This window comes from Tachysurus fulvidraco, chromosome 1, assembly GCF_022655615.1.
Source record: "Tachysurus fulvidraco isolate hzauxx_2018 chromosome 1, HZAU_PFXX_2.0, whole genome shotgun sequence".
Lineage (NCBI taxonomy): Eukaryota > Metazoa > Chordata > Actinopteri > Siluriformes > Bagridae > Tachysurus > Tachysurus fulvidraco.
The window spans coordinates 5,599,944-5,613,649 of record NC_062518.1 but is presented as its reverse complement, the minus strand read 5'-3'; the positions used below and the strand labels follow the sequence as shown (position 1 = coordinate 5,613,649).

The 13,706-nt window shown below is 38.2% G+C and overlaps 1 protein-coding gene across 4 annotated transcripts in view; it reads left to right on the top strand.

The window, feature by feature from the left end:
• plekhg4 (pleckstrin homology domain containing, family G (with RhoGef domain) member 4) overlaps positions 1-13,706 on the top strand; it is an 85,149-nt gene that overhangs the window by 5,082 nt on the left and 66,361 nt on the right. For 2 of the 4 annotated variants that reach the window (XM_047815567.1, XM_047815566.1), the window contains exons 3-4: positions 1,295-1,349; positions 4,364-4,513. In XM_047815567.1, the coding sequence (XP_047671523.1) occupies positions 1,326-1,349; positions 4,364-4,513 (174 nt within the window). In that variant the 5' untranslated portion in view covers positions 1,295-1,325. The remainder of the gene's footprint in view (positions 1-1,294; positions 1,350-4,363; positions 4,514-13,706) is intronic. The other 2 variants (XM_047815568.1, XM_047815569.1) reach the window with 1 other exon arrangement.

Below are 13,706 nucleotides of genomic sequence, written 5' to 3'. Positions count from 1 at the left end.
CTTAAGAACCACTTTTCCTGGTTCGGGTGTCGATAAAGAAAGAACTGATTTTAAATTAGGCTCTGGCTCTGAACCAGCACTCAAACTGCCTTGGTGGAAAAGGGGCAAAAGTTCCATCCCAGTGGAGACCTAGTCCAAGGTCTGACCTCAACCCCTCTGCATACCTATTGGATGAACAGGAATGCTGATTGCACCCCAGACCTCTTCACCCTACATTAGTGCCTGACCTCAATAATGCCCTTGTGGCTGAAAGAACACATACCCTGTGCACAGCCATGCTCCAAAATGTAGTGGCCAAGTGTGTGAAGCCTTCTCAGAAGATTGGAGCTTATTAAAACAGCAAAGGGGGAAGAAATGTAATAAACATAATGGGATGTTTAACCAGCATGGTCAGGTGCCCGCATACTTTTGGCCACATAGTGTACATAAACAGTTAAAAAAAAAACTCTTGGCCCCGAGGTTATATATATATATATTATATTATATATAATAACTGATGGGCAAAAACATCATAGGAGAGGTCAAGGAGTTATTAATTCAGTTCTTTGAAACACACAAACACACACAAGGGACTATACTTCCTTATAATAATGTGCATTTATTAGATATCTATGAAAAAAAGTGATACCCCAGGGGTCTTAACATTTCACTTAAAACCGCTTTTTAGGTGCCTGCTGGTCGCGTTCTCACATTTGGTGAGACTGGATATTTTAAATGCAGTCTTGCCTGATTTCGACTTCCAAGCCAAAAAAAAAAAACTTAAACGAATTAAAATTTTCCACATTTTGGACAGTTAATAGAACTCCCTCATGGTTATCATACCTGTGGTTACGTTCCCCTGCCAGCTTTTACAATCCATTTATAAAACCGTCAGTGCGCTTCATGCAAACTTGGAAATGTCTGTGAAGTTGATTAATATTCTTGATCATCTTGGAATGAGATGTGTCTTTAAAGGGCAGGCTGCTTTCACCCCATCAGTCAGTTTGTGTTGAATTTGGAATAATATACCAGTTGCACCTCTGTTTTTGTGAACCTTTTGTTGAGCAAAGTTCATTAATCATTTAATACTGAATTCAACACAGCGGTGAAGGGATTTAATGGCGGTGTAGTTGTTCCAGCCTTGAGGAAAAACTGGTTGCCAAAACTAATTTGGGGATTTGTTTTCTTTTCCTTCTTTTGCTATAGTATCTCTACTGGTCCTTCAGACAGGTCGGTTTTCATTAAAATCGTTATTACCGTGTGTCGCCTTTTGGTGTTTATACTCTGTTTATCTTCTGTTTGCATTGTTATTCAGATACATTGAGGAAACTGCGTGCGAGGATTCAATGACAAGCCCCTTCCTGCATCCGGTGAGTAAACATACACTCAAGAACAGATAGATTGTGTAAACTTCACTAAACTAGATGCAGCACTACAACACCAAGCATTTCTGACAAGGAATCATTTATTATTAATTATTATTCAGCACCGAATAACAGATACTCCAATAAAAAATGCGGTAATATTCATCTACATTAATGATCCAGGAGTGTGTTGTTTTTTTTTTTCTGTGGCTGTCACTGATTGGCTGTCCCTAAGGAGACACCTCATTGTGTGTGTTGTCAAGGCCAGTGTTAGGAGGTTAAAGGGTCTCCATGCTCTAGGGACTGACTAGTTCTGACTGTAACAGAAGTTTTGTTGAAGTTGGCGTCTGCGTGCGTTAATTGGCTTAGGTTTGTTAAACGGCAGTTGCTAGTTAGAGGTACATTTTGACACGATGTGTGACAGTTTGGGGAAAACTTGTGTTAGCAAAGCAGTACGGTTGCAGCTTGTCCGGATCAGCGTAAAGACAGCTATTATAATCCACGCTGTCAAGTATTATAAGTAACATGAGATGTATGACAGTTTCATGCAGTGGTTTTACTGCTGTAGATCCAGGATATAAATATGTATAATAGAGAAATCTAAATCATAGACACAGTAAAAACTTCTTGGATCTTATGACTTTGCTTATCATGACATTTGCTTATTGTATGGCAATGCCTCTGAATCAAGTAGATAATTCTGTAATGATTATGTATCATGTCCACATTATAGGAAGGTCAATTTATCAATAATATTTTAATCAGATGGTGCTCACTGAGGTGTTCAATTGAAATTATGAGTATCTGACAATAAATACTGCCCCAGCTTCTGCACCAATAATTCTTTATTTGGATCTCCATTACTAATATTGATTAAACATCCATTGTTGCTCCAAAAAAAAAAAAAAATTTAGCAAAAAAATATTTCCATAAAGATTTTATTTCTACTTTATGTATTTATTTATGGTTAATTCACACTATCGGGTACAGAATCATTTCATTTGCACTGAAGAACAGCAAAGAACATTGTGCTACTGCTGAAGAAATAAAGTAACAGGATTCAGCTATTAATGAAATAGATGATCTGTTGAAATTGTGTATACAAAAAAAAAGAAAAGGAAAAAAAACCTGGCTGCTCCTAATAACAGATTAATTCAGTTTTTAGCATAGCGGCTAAGAGAAAAATCAGTTCAAATAAATGATAATTATTATGAAGTTAATTCTCTGCTATCACGGCACTCATGAGCTCTGACTGAACCAATAAGCCAGACAGGTTTAGGTTGTTGTGCCATGCCATGATGATAACTTCAAAATGTTGGTTCTTTTTTAGCACAATTTCCTCACGTTGTATTTGAACACTACCACTACGATGAATCCGTATCAGGTTATTGATATTCTTTTTATCATCCAAACTTTACCCAACTTTTACAGCTGTTTTTTAAACATTTATTCTCCTTATCTCTACGTTGCTATAACACAGGCACAGCGACTATTTTATATGAGGTCGTAAGAGCCCGTGGACTTGTAACTAATACTGTATGGAGTGTTTGCTCTGCTCTATAGAGAGACAGACAGGAAGCCTTACTCTGTCAGCACTAAATCTTCGCATTTCACCTAATGAGAATAGCAGCATACTGAGCGAGTGATTATGTCGGTGCTAATATAAGGAGAAAAGCAGACCTCGATCGTGCTGCTTCGGACCCCCCTCATTCATTCATACAGGCCAACTGTCAACACCGCAGCCAGCAGCTGCTGAGTACCTCGAACATGCACGCGTTTCAGAGGATTAAACAGGAGGAGCCATCAGGATATATTTACTGTGTTGATTTAATACACTCTCTTGAACGAATACATGTTGGAGGAGTGTTGCTACCGGATTTAATGCCACAGTTTATAAGAAATACCTCACTACTATAATTCTTCTTAAAGTCCTTGTTAAAATGAAATGGAATAATTATATCTATTTCTCAAAGTCTGTACACACGAACCCAGAAAGAACATAAAAATCAGGATAAAACTTGAGCTGTGAACTGGTAATATGAGCCACCATGCCATCTCTTTCAATAAAATACGGAAAGTAGAAGAATTGATGCAGGTGAGGTCAACATTGAAATATCAGAGCTGGCATCTCGGAGTAAGCACACTCTTCCTCGTCTTTGTCATTTGTTTATTCTTTTAAGACATGCTATAGACATGACATTCAGTTCATGGCAATGTGACTTTAAGCTACTATAAGACTTAAACTGGTTTCACAGCACTGTTTAAGTAAGATTATTACCTGTCACACTATACAAGATGATCCCAAGGAAACGTGTTCTTCAAGTCAGATTATATGATGAAGATCCTCTAACAATAGGCCTGGGATAAAAGACAATTGCTACAAATGGGCTCGCTTAAACAGAAACATTCTTCAAAGTGAGCTTCATCCTATGTCGTCGTCCTGTTGAAGAACTAACTCGGCAGTCACGTTCTGCTGCTCTCATCTCCGGACCAAATAGCTGACAAATGATATCATATTTTTTTTATTTTAGTGCTTATGAGGCAATAGTCACTACATGAGCACTTCCACAAGAAATCTTCCACAAGAATCAGGTATTTTTGTCATCTAAATCTTTTACTTTCTAACCACAGGACCATCAGGAAGGGCCTAATCTTTATTTGTTTTTATTAGGCTGTAAATATTCATCAGAATTTGTCTAATACACATTACTTATCAGATTTTGAAATACACCGGTGGATTCTAGTGTCTTTTTTGATGGGGCACGAATGTGTATCTGTTTGTGTGTAAAAAAAAGAGGGTCTGATCTGAGTACAGTGCTCTCATGATCCGACAGGCCAGTGGGAGGAGAGCAGGGGCGAATTTGCCCTCGCATTTGGAGAGCGAGAGAGATTTGGCAGGGTAGTTGGTTAGAGAGAAGGGGGAGGAACTTGTTCAGGATGACCTAACAGACTCACTGACATTCCCAGTGTGAAGTTAGAAGAGTGTGTGTGTGTGTGTGTGTGTGTGTGTGTGTGTGTAGATTCTGTGTAGAACTGTGTTGCTGACTGTGGAGGAAAGTGTGTGCATTTACTGCAAGTGCTGTTCTGTTCCTGGGATTTGTTCATGGTTTTGGAGAGAAGAGTTTGCTGAAAGTCGTAGACTTTTGTGGCTGCAGTGGGATCTACTCAGGGTAGGTTCTTGTTTGTGCGTGTTTCTCTCTTTCACTCCACCTGTTTGTGGAATTCACTCTGTCCTCTTACAGCTCTTAATCATATCTCTCCATGCCTAAGCAAAACACTCTGTCAGCAGTCAGTAGTGTAACTCACTCACTCACTCACACACTCTCTCTCTCTCTCTCTGTGTGTGTGTGTGTGTGTGTGTGTGTGTGTGTGTGTGTGTGTGTGTGTGTGTGTGTGTGTGCGCGCACGTGCACCTTTTTCACAAAATGTACTATGCGGTTGTAGGTAAAGTGATACTTGCTGGCAGTGCATGTTCAATTCTTCTGTTCCCTGTTTATTATCGTGGCTCATGGTTAATGAAGTAAGCAGAAATCCATGTCATTTCCCCCCTCATAATAATGTTTCAGTGCCACATGAAGCTCTTAAAGTGCTTTTCGTGCACTTGTAGTGTTTTTTTTGTCTGCATTTGGAGATGAATTTTGTAATGAGAACAGACGTAACTAGCTGATGTTTTCTTGACAGATAACCGTGCCATTATATTCTCTACCATGCTACGGCAACTAAAATATCGACGGTCAGAGGCCAGTGAGAAGATGTCAGACAGAGGAGAACAGCAGAGTGGTTCGGTTGTTAAAATAATGGGTTGAAATGAATGCCTACTGAGCTTTTGTCCTTGACAGTGGAAAAGAATAAATCTTATCATTGCTTTCAACTGACTGCCACACTTGATTTCACACCTCCCTCCCTGTTATTTTGTTTTTGTTTCTTTCTGTCTCCTCCTCTGTCTTTCTGTCTGATTTAGGCTTTTTTTTTTTTTTTTTGGACCGTCCATTTGCACTTGGCAGGGTGAAAAAGTCAAACACGAGCATTTAAAAATCCTGTGTTACAATTTGAGATTGCATTCAGGTTTGCTGCTGGATGCAAGGTCGCCCTCTTTGGTGGAAAGATGCCATTGCAAGCTACTTGCAGAACAGTTTGTAACATTGGTTGTGCTGTGACTTTTTAAATGACTTAATTAAACTGGCAGATCTGCAAGATGTTCAGAATTTAGAGCTACGTCACAAACAGGATTTTGCTTGAGATTCCAAGGTTAATTGGTGCCTTTGTTTTCAAGTCTTACAAGGAAAAAAAATTGTGATACTTAACATTCTTCGTAAAAGATGCAAAAATTAATCATGCGAATTTATTCGACCTCCATTTCCTGCCTCAAATGGTGATGGTCATTTAGTCAAAAACTCTATGATGAATGACTAAAAGTCTAAATGACTAAATAATGACTAAAAGAACACGACGTTTTGTATATTAACATGGATTGTTTGGTTTTAATTAAAAAAAAGAAGACAATAGTTATTAGGAAAGTTGTCTATGGTACAGTACTAGTGAGTGTAGATACATAATATAGTTGTATTTGTGTGTGTGGAGGTGTAAGCTAGAGGTTTTGGTCCTGGAGATTTATCAAGGTTTACAGCTGGATTTAGAGATATGGCCTCTGATCCAGACCACATGAGGCACCCAGAGTGTGGGAAACATTGTTCTTTTCAGTTTGTGTGTCTGTGTTTTCCACACTAACTCCCCGATTAACTCTTTATTAGAGGAATATGATAAAAGCCCAGGCCCACTGCAGAGCAAGAAGAAGGAGGGAGACGATACTGAGGCACAGGATATTACTGCTCCTCCATACAGAATAACATATTAGTACAGCTTGCTGTCTTTCACTTCCCCTGCAGGATCTCCTGTCCGTTCCTTTCTCCTGCTCCTTTTGCTTCTCTTACTCTGCTGTATCTTCACTCGATGTGGTGGGAAATGTTCCAGTGTTGACCCAACCATTCTGAAGCAGATGTTGCCTCAAGTCGAGGTTAAAATCCTCATTTTTCAGAACAATCCTATGGAACGTGTCTTTTTTTCATCCCACACTTTTTGTCTCAATTTATCCGCTGATTTAAACAGTGCCATGTTTTCCCATTTTGATCTAATCTAATCAGCTTATGTAACAGGTTGCTGTTTTTGGTTTCCGTGGAAACTGACTAGGTCGAAAAGTGTTCGATTGGCATTTCAGCATTATATGTTGCACCACAACTATAAGATATTGTTTAAATATGGCTAGTGTCTGTGTTTATTCCTAATATTTTTAACCATGCAGTGACTGCCGGTGAATGCTCTGGACAATATTTTTTCTCTGATTTATTAGCATTTCCATATTTTGGCTTACAAAAATGGCTCAATTATCATCCCCACACTATAATTAACCTTACCATTAGGACTGGTTTCAGACGTGTTACTGGTGATAGCACAGAGTGACATAATGTATTACAGTATTGATAGCAAGGGAAAGAATACTGGATTTTGGCAACACTTTGGAAATTCAAAACATGTTGAATGAAAAATCCAGGTCTAGCCACTAAAAGTCAAGTTTTTGACACCTTACCATGATCATCTGATCATTCCAGACTAGATTTATTCCACCTTTACCTCTTTTAATAACATCCACTCCTTAAGGGAGACATTTAACTAGAAATTAAAACGTTTCTGTGGTGATTTTTGGTCATTCAGCTACAGAGGCATTAGTGAGGTCAGGCTCTGATGTCAGGTGAGGAGGTCTGGGATGCAGTCAGTGTTCCAGTTCATCCTAAAGGTGTTAACTGAGTTTAAGGACATGTCTTCATGGAGCACAATACATAGAATGCCATGTCTTCATGGAGCACAATACATAGAATACCATGTCTTCATGGAGCACAATACATAGAATGCCATGTCTTCATGGAGCACAATACATAGTATACCATGTCTTCATGGAGCACAATACATAGTATACCATGTCTTCATGGAGCACAATACATAGTATACCATGTCTTCATGGAGCACAATACAGTACATAGAATACCATGTCTACATGGAACTTGCTTTTCGCATTGTGGCACTGGAACAGGTTTGGGCCTCTTGGTTTCAGTAAAGGAAGTCGTAGTGCTTTTTCTGAAAGGATGCACTAATCAGATGTATTCTAAAAGTAAAAATCTGAAGTTTCCTTTGGCCTATAGTAATAACTAATCTGGTCATTTCCTGTAAACAGTGTTTTACACAACCTCAAACAGAATTCATGCATGTTTTCACTGTTAAACCTGAAACAGATTTATTTACATATTGCTCTGGAACAAATTACATCCTTAAATGTAGTATGTATTTCTTTTAATTTAGGAGGAATGCCTGGATTTAATTACTGTGTTGCTGTTATTGTGACGTATTTATTAGTAAAGTTGAAGCTAGAAGAGTGAAAGATTCTGCGTGACAGTTTTTGAAAGTATTTTACACTCAATCAAGGATGAGGATCTTTCTCCGTCTTTCATCTTCCTTAATTCCTCGGACTGTCACAGTCTCTCTTTTCTTCCTGCAGCTTCTCTCTAGCAACATCTCTTTTTGTTTTACTCTCACGTATGTTTTGTGTGTAGTGTACCAGAGCAGTTATATGTTTGCCTTGCAGTACAATCAGAAGTGTAGTTCCAGTTTACCTTGTGTGAGACAGCCAGTCATTTAACATTAGCGTTTAGTCAGATCATATTGATCGAAAACAAAATAGATGCAAAGTGTTAACAGTATCCCTGGCTCTGTTTTGATTTGTTTTGTCATATGTCAGTTTATATTTGACTAGATTATATTCACTTCTATTTAGCCTTTCCTTTCAGAGCCTAGCTACACAATGAAACCACATATTTACAAATGGTACAAATGATCATCACTGAAGAGCTTTATTCAGATGTTAACTTCTTGTGAGGTCACACTCTTTTGCCGGTGCAAGCTCAGAAAGTGGGTAGAAATTGCCAGATGACTCCATAAACTAGTTTGCATCTTAATCATGATTATTTGCATATCAAAATGTGTTACATGAAGAAGGATGGTTCTTTTAAAAAGAATAGAATATGTGCCTTCAGTATTTAAAATATATAGCGACTGCCTGTTGGGGGAACAATGGCAATCCTTTACTGGTTATTGTGACATAATAGTGATCAATAATTTGTCTTTGGGAAAATCTGAAACAATGATGATCCTCTGATTGGTTGTTGGAAACAACGGTGAACAGTGATTGGTATTTGGGAACAGCGGTGATCAGTGATTAGTTGTTGTGAATCAATAGTGTTCCGTGATTGGTTATTGTGAAACAATAGTATTCCGTGATTGGTTATTGTGAAACTAAAGTGTTCCGTGATTGGTTATTGTGAAACAATAGTGATGATCTGTGATTGGTTATTGCAAAACAATAGTGATCAGTGAATGGTTAATGTGAAACAAAAGTGATCAGTGATCGGTTATTGTGAAACAATAGTGTTCCGTGATTGGTTATTGTGAAAATCTAGTGTTCCGTGATTGGTCATTGTGAAACAATAGTGTTTTCACTCATTGTGAAACAATACTATTGTTTCACAATGACCAATCACGGAACACTATAGTTTCACAATGACCTATCACAGATCACTATTGTTACAATAGTGATCTGTGATTGGTCATTGTGAAACAATAGTGATCCGTGATTGGCCATTGTGAAACAATAGTGATCTGTGATTGGTTATTGTGAAACAATAGTGATCTGTGATTGGTTATAGTGAAACAATAGTGATCTGTGATTGGTTATTGTGAAACAATAGTGATCCGTGATTGGCCATTGTGAAACAATGGTGATCAGTGCCAGGTTATCAGTGATTAGTTGTTGAGAACATGGGCTCACGCAAGCACAACACAGTCAGCTTTTACACACTGCTGGTGATTCAGGGAAACCTGCATATCCAGTGCTGTGACGTGAACCAGAGAGCCATATTGAATGCAGGACAGTGACTAACATCTACGCACAAGTTGTGTTACAGACAATATCAACAAGAGTTTTGTCAGTCCTAAATTTCATTTAAACTATGATGTATGGAAAAGCTACAGTATCTCTGTGATTATAAAAAAAAAAGTAATAATTTCATTAAAATTCTGATTAAAACTACTGGCAGAGTCATGTAGTCTAGATGTAAAACCGAGGCAGTAACAACGCCCTTGCCTAGCAGCATTCCCTCGAGCTTGAATACACATTGTGTTCTGTTAATCTTCCCTCTCATGCAACTAACTGTAGGTGAGTCTAGCTCTATTTATATCTCTACCTCTATCTCTCCTAAACATGACCTCTGACAGGAGTTCACAGTCTGTACACGTTATCAGTAAACCACAGGTCTATTGTTTAGTATATCAGAACTGACATGTATGGCAGATCTTTGTTGTGTGTCCGACTTTGTTCTGCTGATGCCATCAAACGCATTAAGCTCGAGTGGTTTCTGTGTGGTTTTACTTTTTATAAGGTCTTCTGATGCACTCTGTTAGAAATAAAGATTAGGCCTCCATTACAATCCCACTAAAACCACGAAACATGTATACACACTCATGTCGGCTGCCAATCGAGCTTTTTTTTATTAGACATTTATGAAAGACAGAGTGAGGTCCTTGTAAAAGCCTGAAAATCATTTCCCAAATGTTTGTCAGTTTGGAAATAGAGATCAGAGGTTAATGATTGTGTATTTTTGTTTTTAATCCTGTATGCTGGCACCTCATTTAGTCCTAAAGATTCATGCAGTGTGCGTGTGTTAGTTGCATTATGTACATGATGGGTTTTGCTGTGCTGCATTCTGTAACAATATATGTTTTTAGTTTGTTTGTTTTTTTGTTTTGCTCAGATTTTATTGTGGAACTTATTTGATAGCCAAAACCCAAACCAAATTAAAATCTAAACACTGTTTTTTAACACATTTTACAGAAAACAGAGTGCCACTATTCCTGCTTATTCACTGTGAACAATGAGTACAGACGTACACAGTGATTAACGATGCACCTGAGGCTCAATGAGTCAATGCAAAAAAAATGTTTTAATGAGAAGAAACCAACAACAACTCTATGGATGGATGAGTGAATGAATGAACGATGGCTGTATTTGCCGTATTTCTTGAAAACTTTAAGTTTGTTTATGAAGATTTTTATCCACTGTGTTGCTGTCAACAGACAAACTTTGTGTCTAATAATCTTACCAATTTTTAATGTTATTAGTTTTCCTTTGTGGACTTTAACGAAGCCAAAACTCAACCCGAGACGTCTATTTCATCAGGAATCACGCAGGGCCACTTAAAGCCGTTCAATTTAGGTTGCACGTGATTAATCATAGTGAAACGCTCCATCAGTAGCTCTATGTGAATGTTTTCAGTCATGCTCTGTAAACAGTCTCTGCTCATGTGGCTCTGTCTAATAATAGAGCATGTGCTGAAGAACATCTGCGTTTATTCACCATACAGAAAACACTCTATTTACTCTAGTGTGTAGGATCTATAATGAAACCACAAGCAAGACAATGTATTTAATCGCTCAATTTACCTTTTTAATAATGCACATCTGACGGACTACCGACTATTCTTAACAACTTCATTTGAAGTGTTTTATTTGATGTGTATTCAGATTACAGGTGTGTATACACAGTGACAACATTAATTGAAAGTCTTTAGTTAACAGACAGAATTGTAGTTTTGAAGTATTTTGTAGTTTGTAGTATTGAATATATATACTGTATATATACTGTATATAGACACTGACTGGAAAATATTTGTGGCATTTTCAGCTATGTACTGCTTTGGTATAGCACGTACTAGTAGCTATCGAGTGCTGTAACTCCAATCAAAGCCTGAAATTTCATTGAGGTCAACACCATCGAAGGTTTTTAAAAAAAATAAACAAATCATATTATTTGGCTTTGGCCAACTTTGGCCTTTGGCTACATCAAACTTACACTGTTTCTTTCATTCCTCTTCACTAAGCCTCTTCACTGAGTGTGAGGTAGAAATACTCCATGGTTTTATTGCCAGGCCATTACAAGGGACTATGACATACAGTTCACCTCCTGACAGGTTTTTAGGTGGAGGAAACCAGAGAGCCCGGAGAGAACTTGGAGAACTTGCCAAACTCCACACAGACAGTAATCCAATCTTCGATTTGAACCAGTGACGCTGGAGCTCTCACGCTTGTCACGCTCACTTTAACCGTGCTGCCCCAAAATTAATGCAGTGTTCTGTATTATTATAAATATTATTCCAAACTTCAAAATTCACGAACACACCGAAGAGCAGAATACGATCGTTGTTTTATGTTAACGGAGTTCAAAGGTGAATTAAACAGAAATGTAATAACTCCACTAAGTCTTTAGAGAAGTTATAGGAATTGTCAATTCAGTATGTTTGCCTAATATTTCCCTTCTCACTCATTTTCTTCTCATGGGTTCTTCACTGATCTCTTCTTCAAAGGTTTACAGGAAGGAACGTGGAACCTTATCTGACCAGGAAACACTCAGATCCTTTAGAGAATGTCTCAGTGTTGCATCAAATAACCAGTTCAGGTTCTAGATTGAACCTTTTTCTTTTTAAAGTGGCTGCTTTTCTTACAGAAGTATTAAACACTTTTTATTTTTTTTTCCTCCTACTGTTTTAATCCTAGTGTCTCACCTCTGACGCTGTACAGAGCAGATTAATTATCTTTAATAACATAGTCCCTCTGTGACCCTTTTGCTGTAACCCACTCTTCATGTGATGGTAGAATCCAACTCTGACAGCACTTTTTTATATCTGTGTTTAGTGGGGATCAGAAAGGGAGGGTTGGCAGACGTCATTAGTTATTGTTTGAGCTACAGTCAATAGTGTCGGCTGCTTTGACTAACCGCTTCACAGCACTAACGATTTTAGCAGTGGGAATTCCTCCAGATTTGTTGGATCCGTGAGCATCCGTTCAGCCGTGGGGCTTTATATAGTACTTTTGTGATAGAGGATGAGCCAGAAGTCGGCATTGTTATTTAAAGTTTGAAGTGAACTGAAGTTATTAATACAGCTTTTAAAGAGCTTATTTGAGACATGTGTTTTGCACATTTGCAGAAGTTTGGACTAAAGATCAGAACGTGTCCTTCGCATCCACTTTATGATTGTCTTCTATTGGGTTTTAAAGCTAATCCTGTGCCCAATGTGGTAATAAGTGCCTGACATCCTGTTAATAACTTTCTGAAAATCTTGTCTCCAGGCTCACAAGAAACACTGGCATAGAAATCTCTTTTATTTCCGAGAACAAAGACCAGGTTTCATTTGCATAATAATTTATGTGGAATCTTGTGGCAGAGTCGGTGTATTATATTAGCCCTATATGACTTACAGGTTTTGGGTGTACATCTCGTGTTGTAAATTTGTTTTGTAAATCACATCCTGTCACTGCAGATTTTCTGTACATGCTTGAGCATGTGGCAATTTTCCCCTCTTTGTCCTTCAATCTGTAGTTGTAATTGTAGTTCTGTCTCAGGCCTGTGTTTTCGTCTGAACGCCAGGAATTTCGGCATCAGATATGAGACGCTGTCTGTCACACAGCTCCATCATTGTGTGCAAGAAAGGGATTTGTGTAGGTATGAAACAGTGACAGAGCTTCATCATCAAATGCTTGAAAACAACAACATCCAATAAGCCCCCCATACTCATCATTCCCCTATCATGTCGGTGCAGGTCTCAGGTGTGTGTGGATAAGGACATGGTTTGAGGCTTACATCTAATTTATTGCCATTGTACATCAAGTCAATCATCGTAGACATAGTTTATTTTTAAGAACAAAAGAAAATCACTTTTCTGTCACATTTCTGTGCGTGTGTCTATTTACATGTATGTGTTTACTTAATGACTACCTTAGCCCAGGGCTATATACGTTTTATAAATTACAGATAGCCCTGTCATATACTGGTCTAAACAGAGCCTCAGGTTGCTAATAACAGCTGTGTGCATCAGACACAGGCTTGAATAAGCGCAATTATTACAGGAGCATATGGTAGTGTTTACACTAGAGCATGTCTGGATAAACCACTCTCTCTTTGTGTCTGATCAGAGGTCAGCCCTGTTTGTTTTGAAGCTTTTTCTCTCTACATTCTCTCTACTTCTCTCTGTATTACATTAGAAGGCAGGCCTGTCATGCTTTTGATTAGCTGTGCCCCCTCATGACCTTTTTAAGCAGCTTGTGTAACAAGATTTGATTTTGACCCCAATTTAGGGTTAAAAATCAGGCTCTCTGATGTAGAGCATTTACACACACACACACACACACACACACACACACACACACACACAAGCACATACACAGGTTGTCCCAAAATTAATACCATTCATAATAATACTACTATAG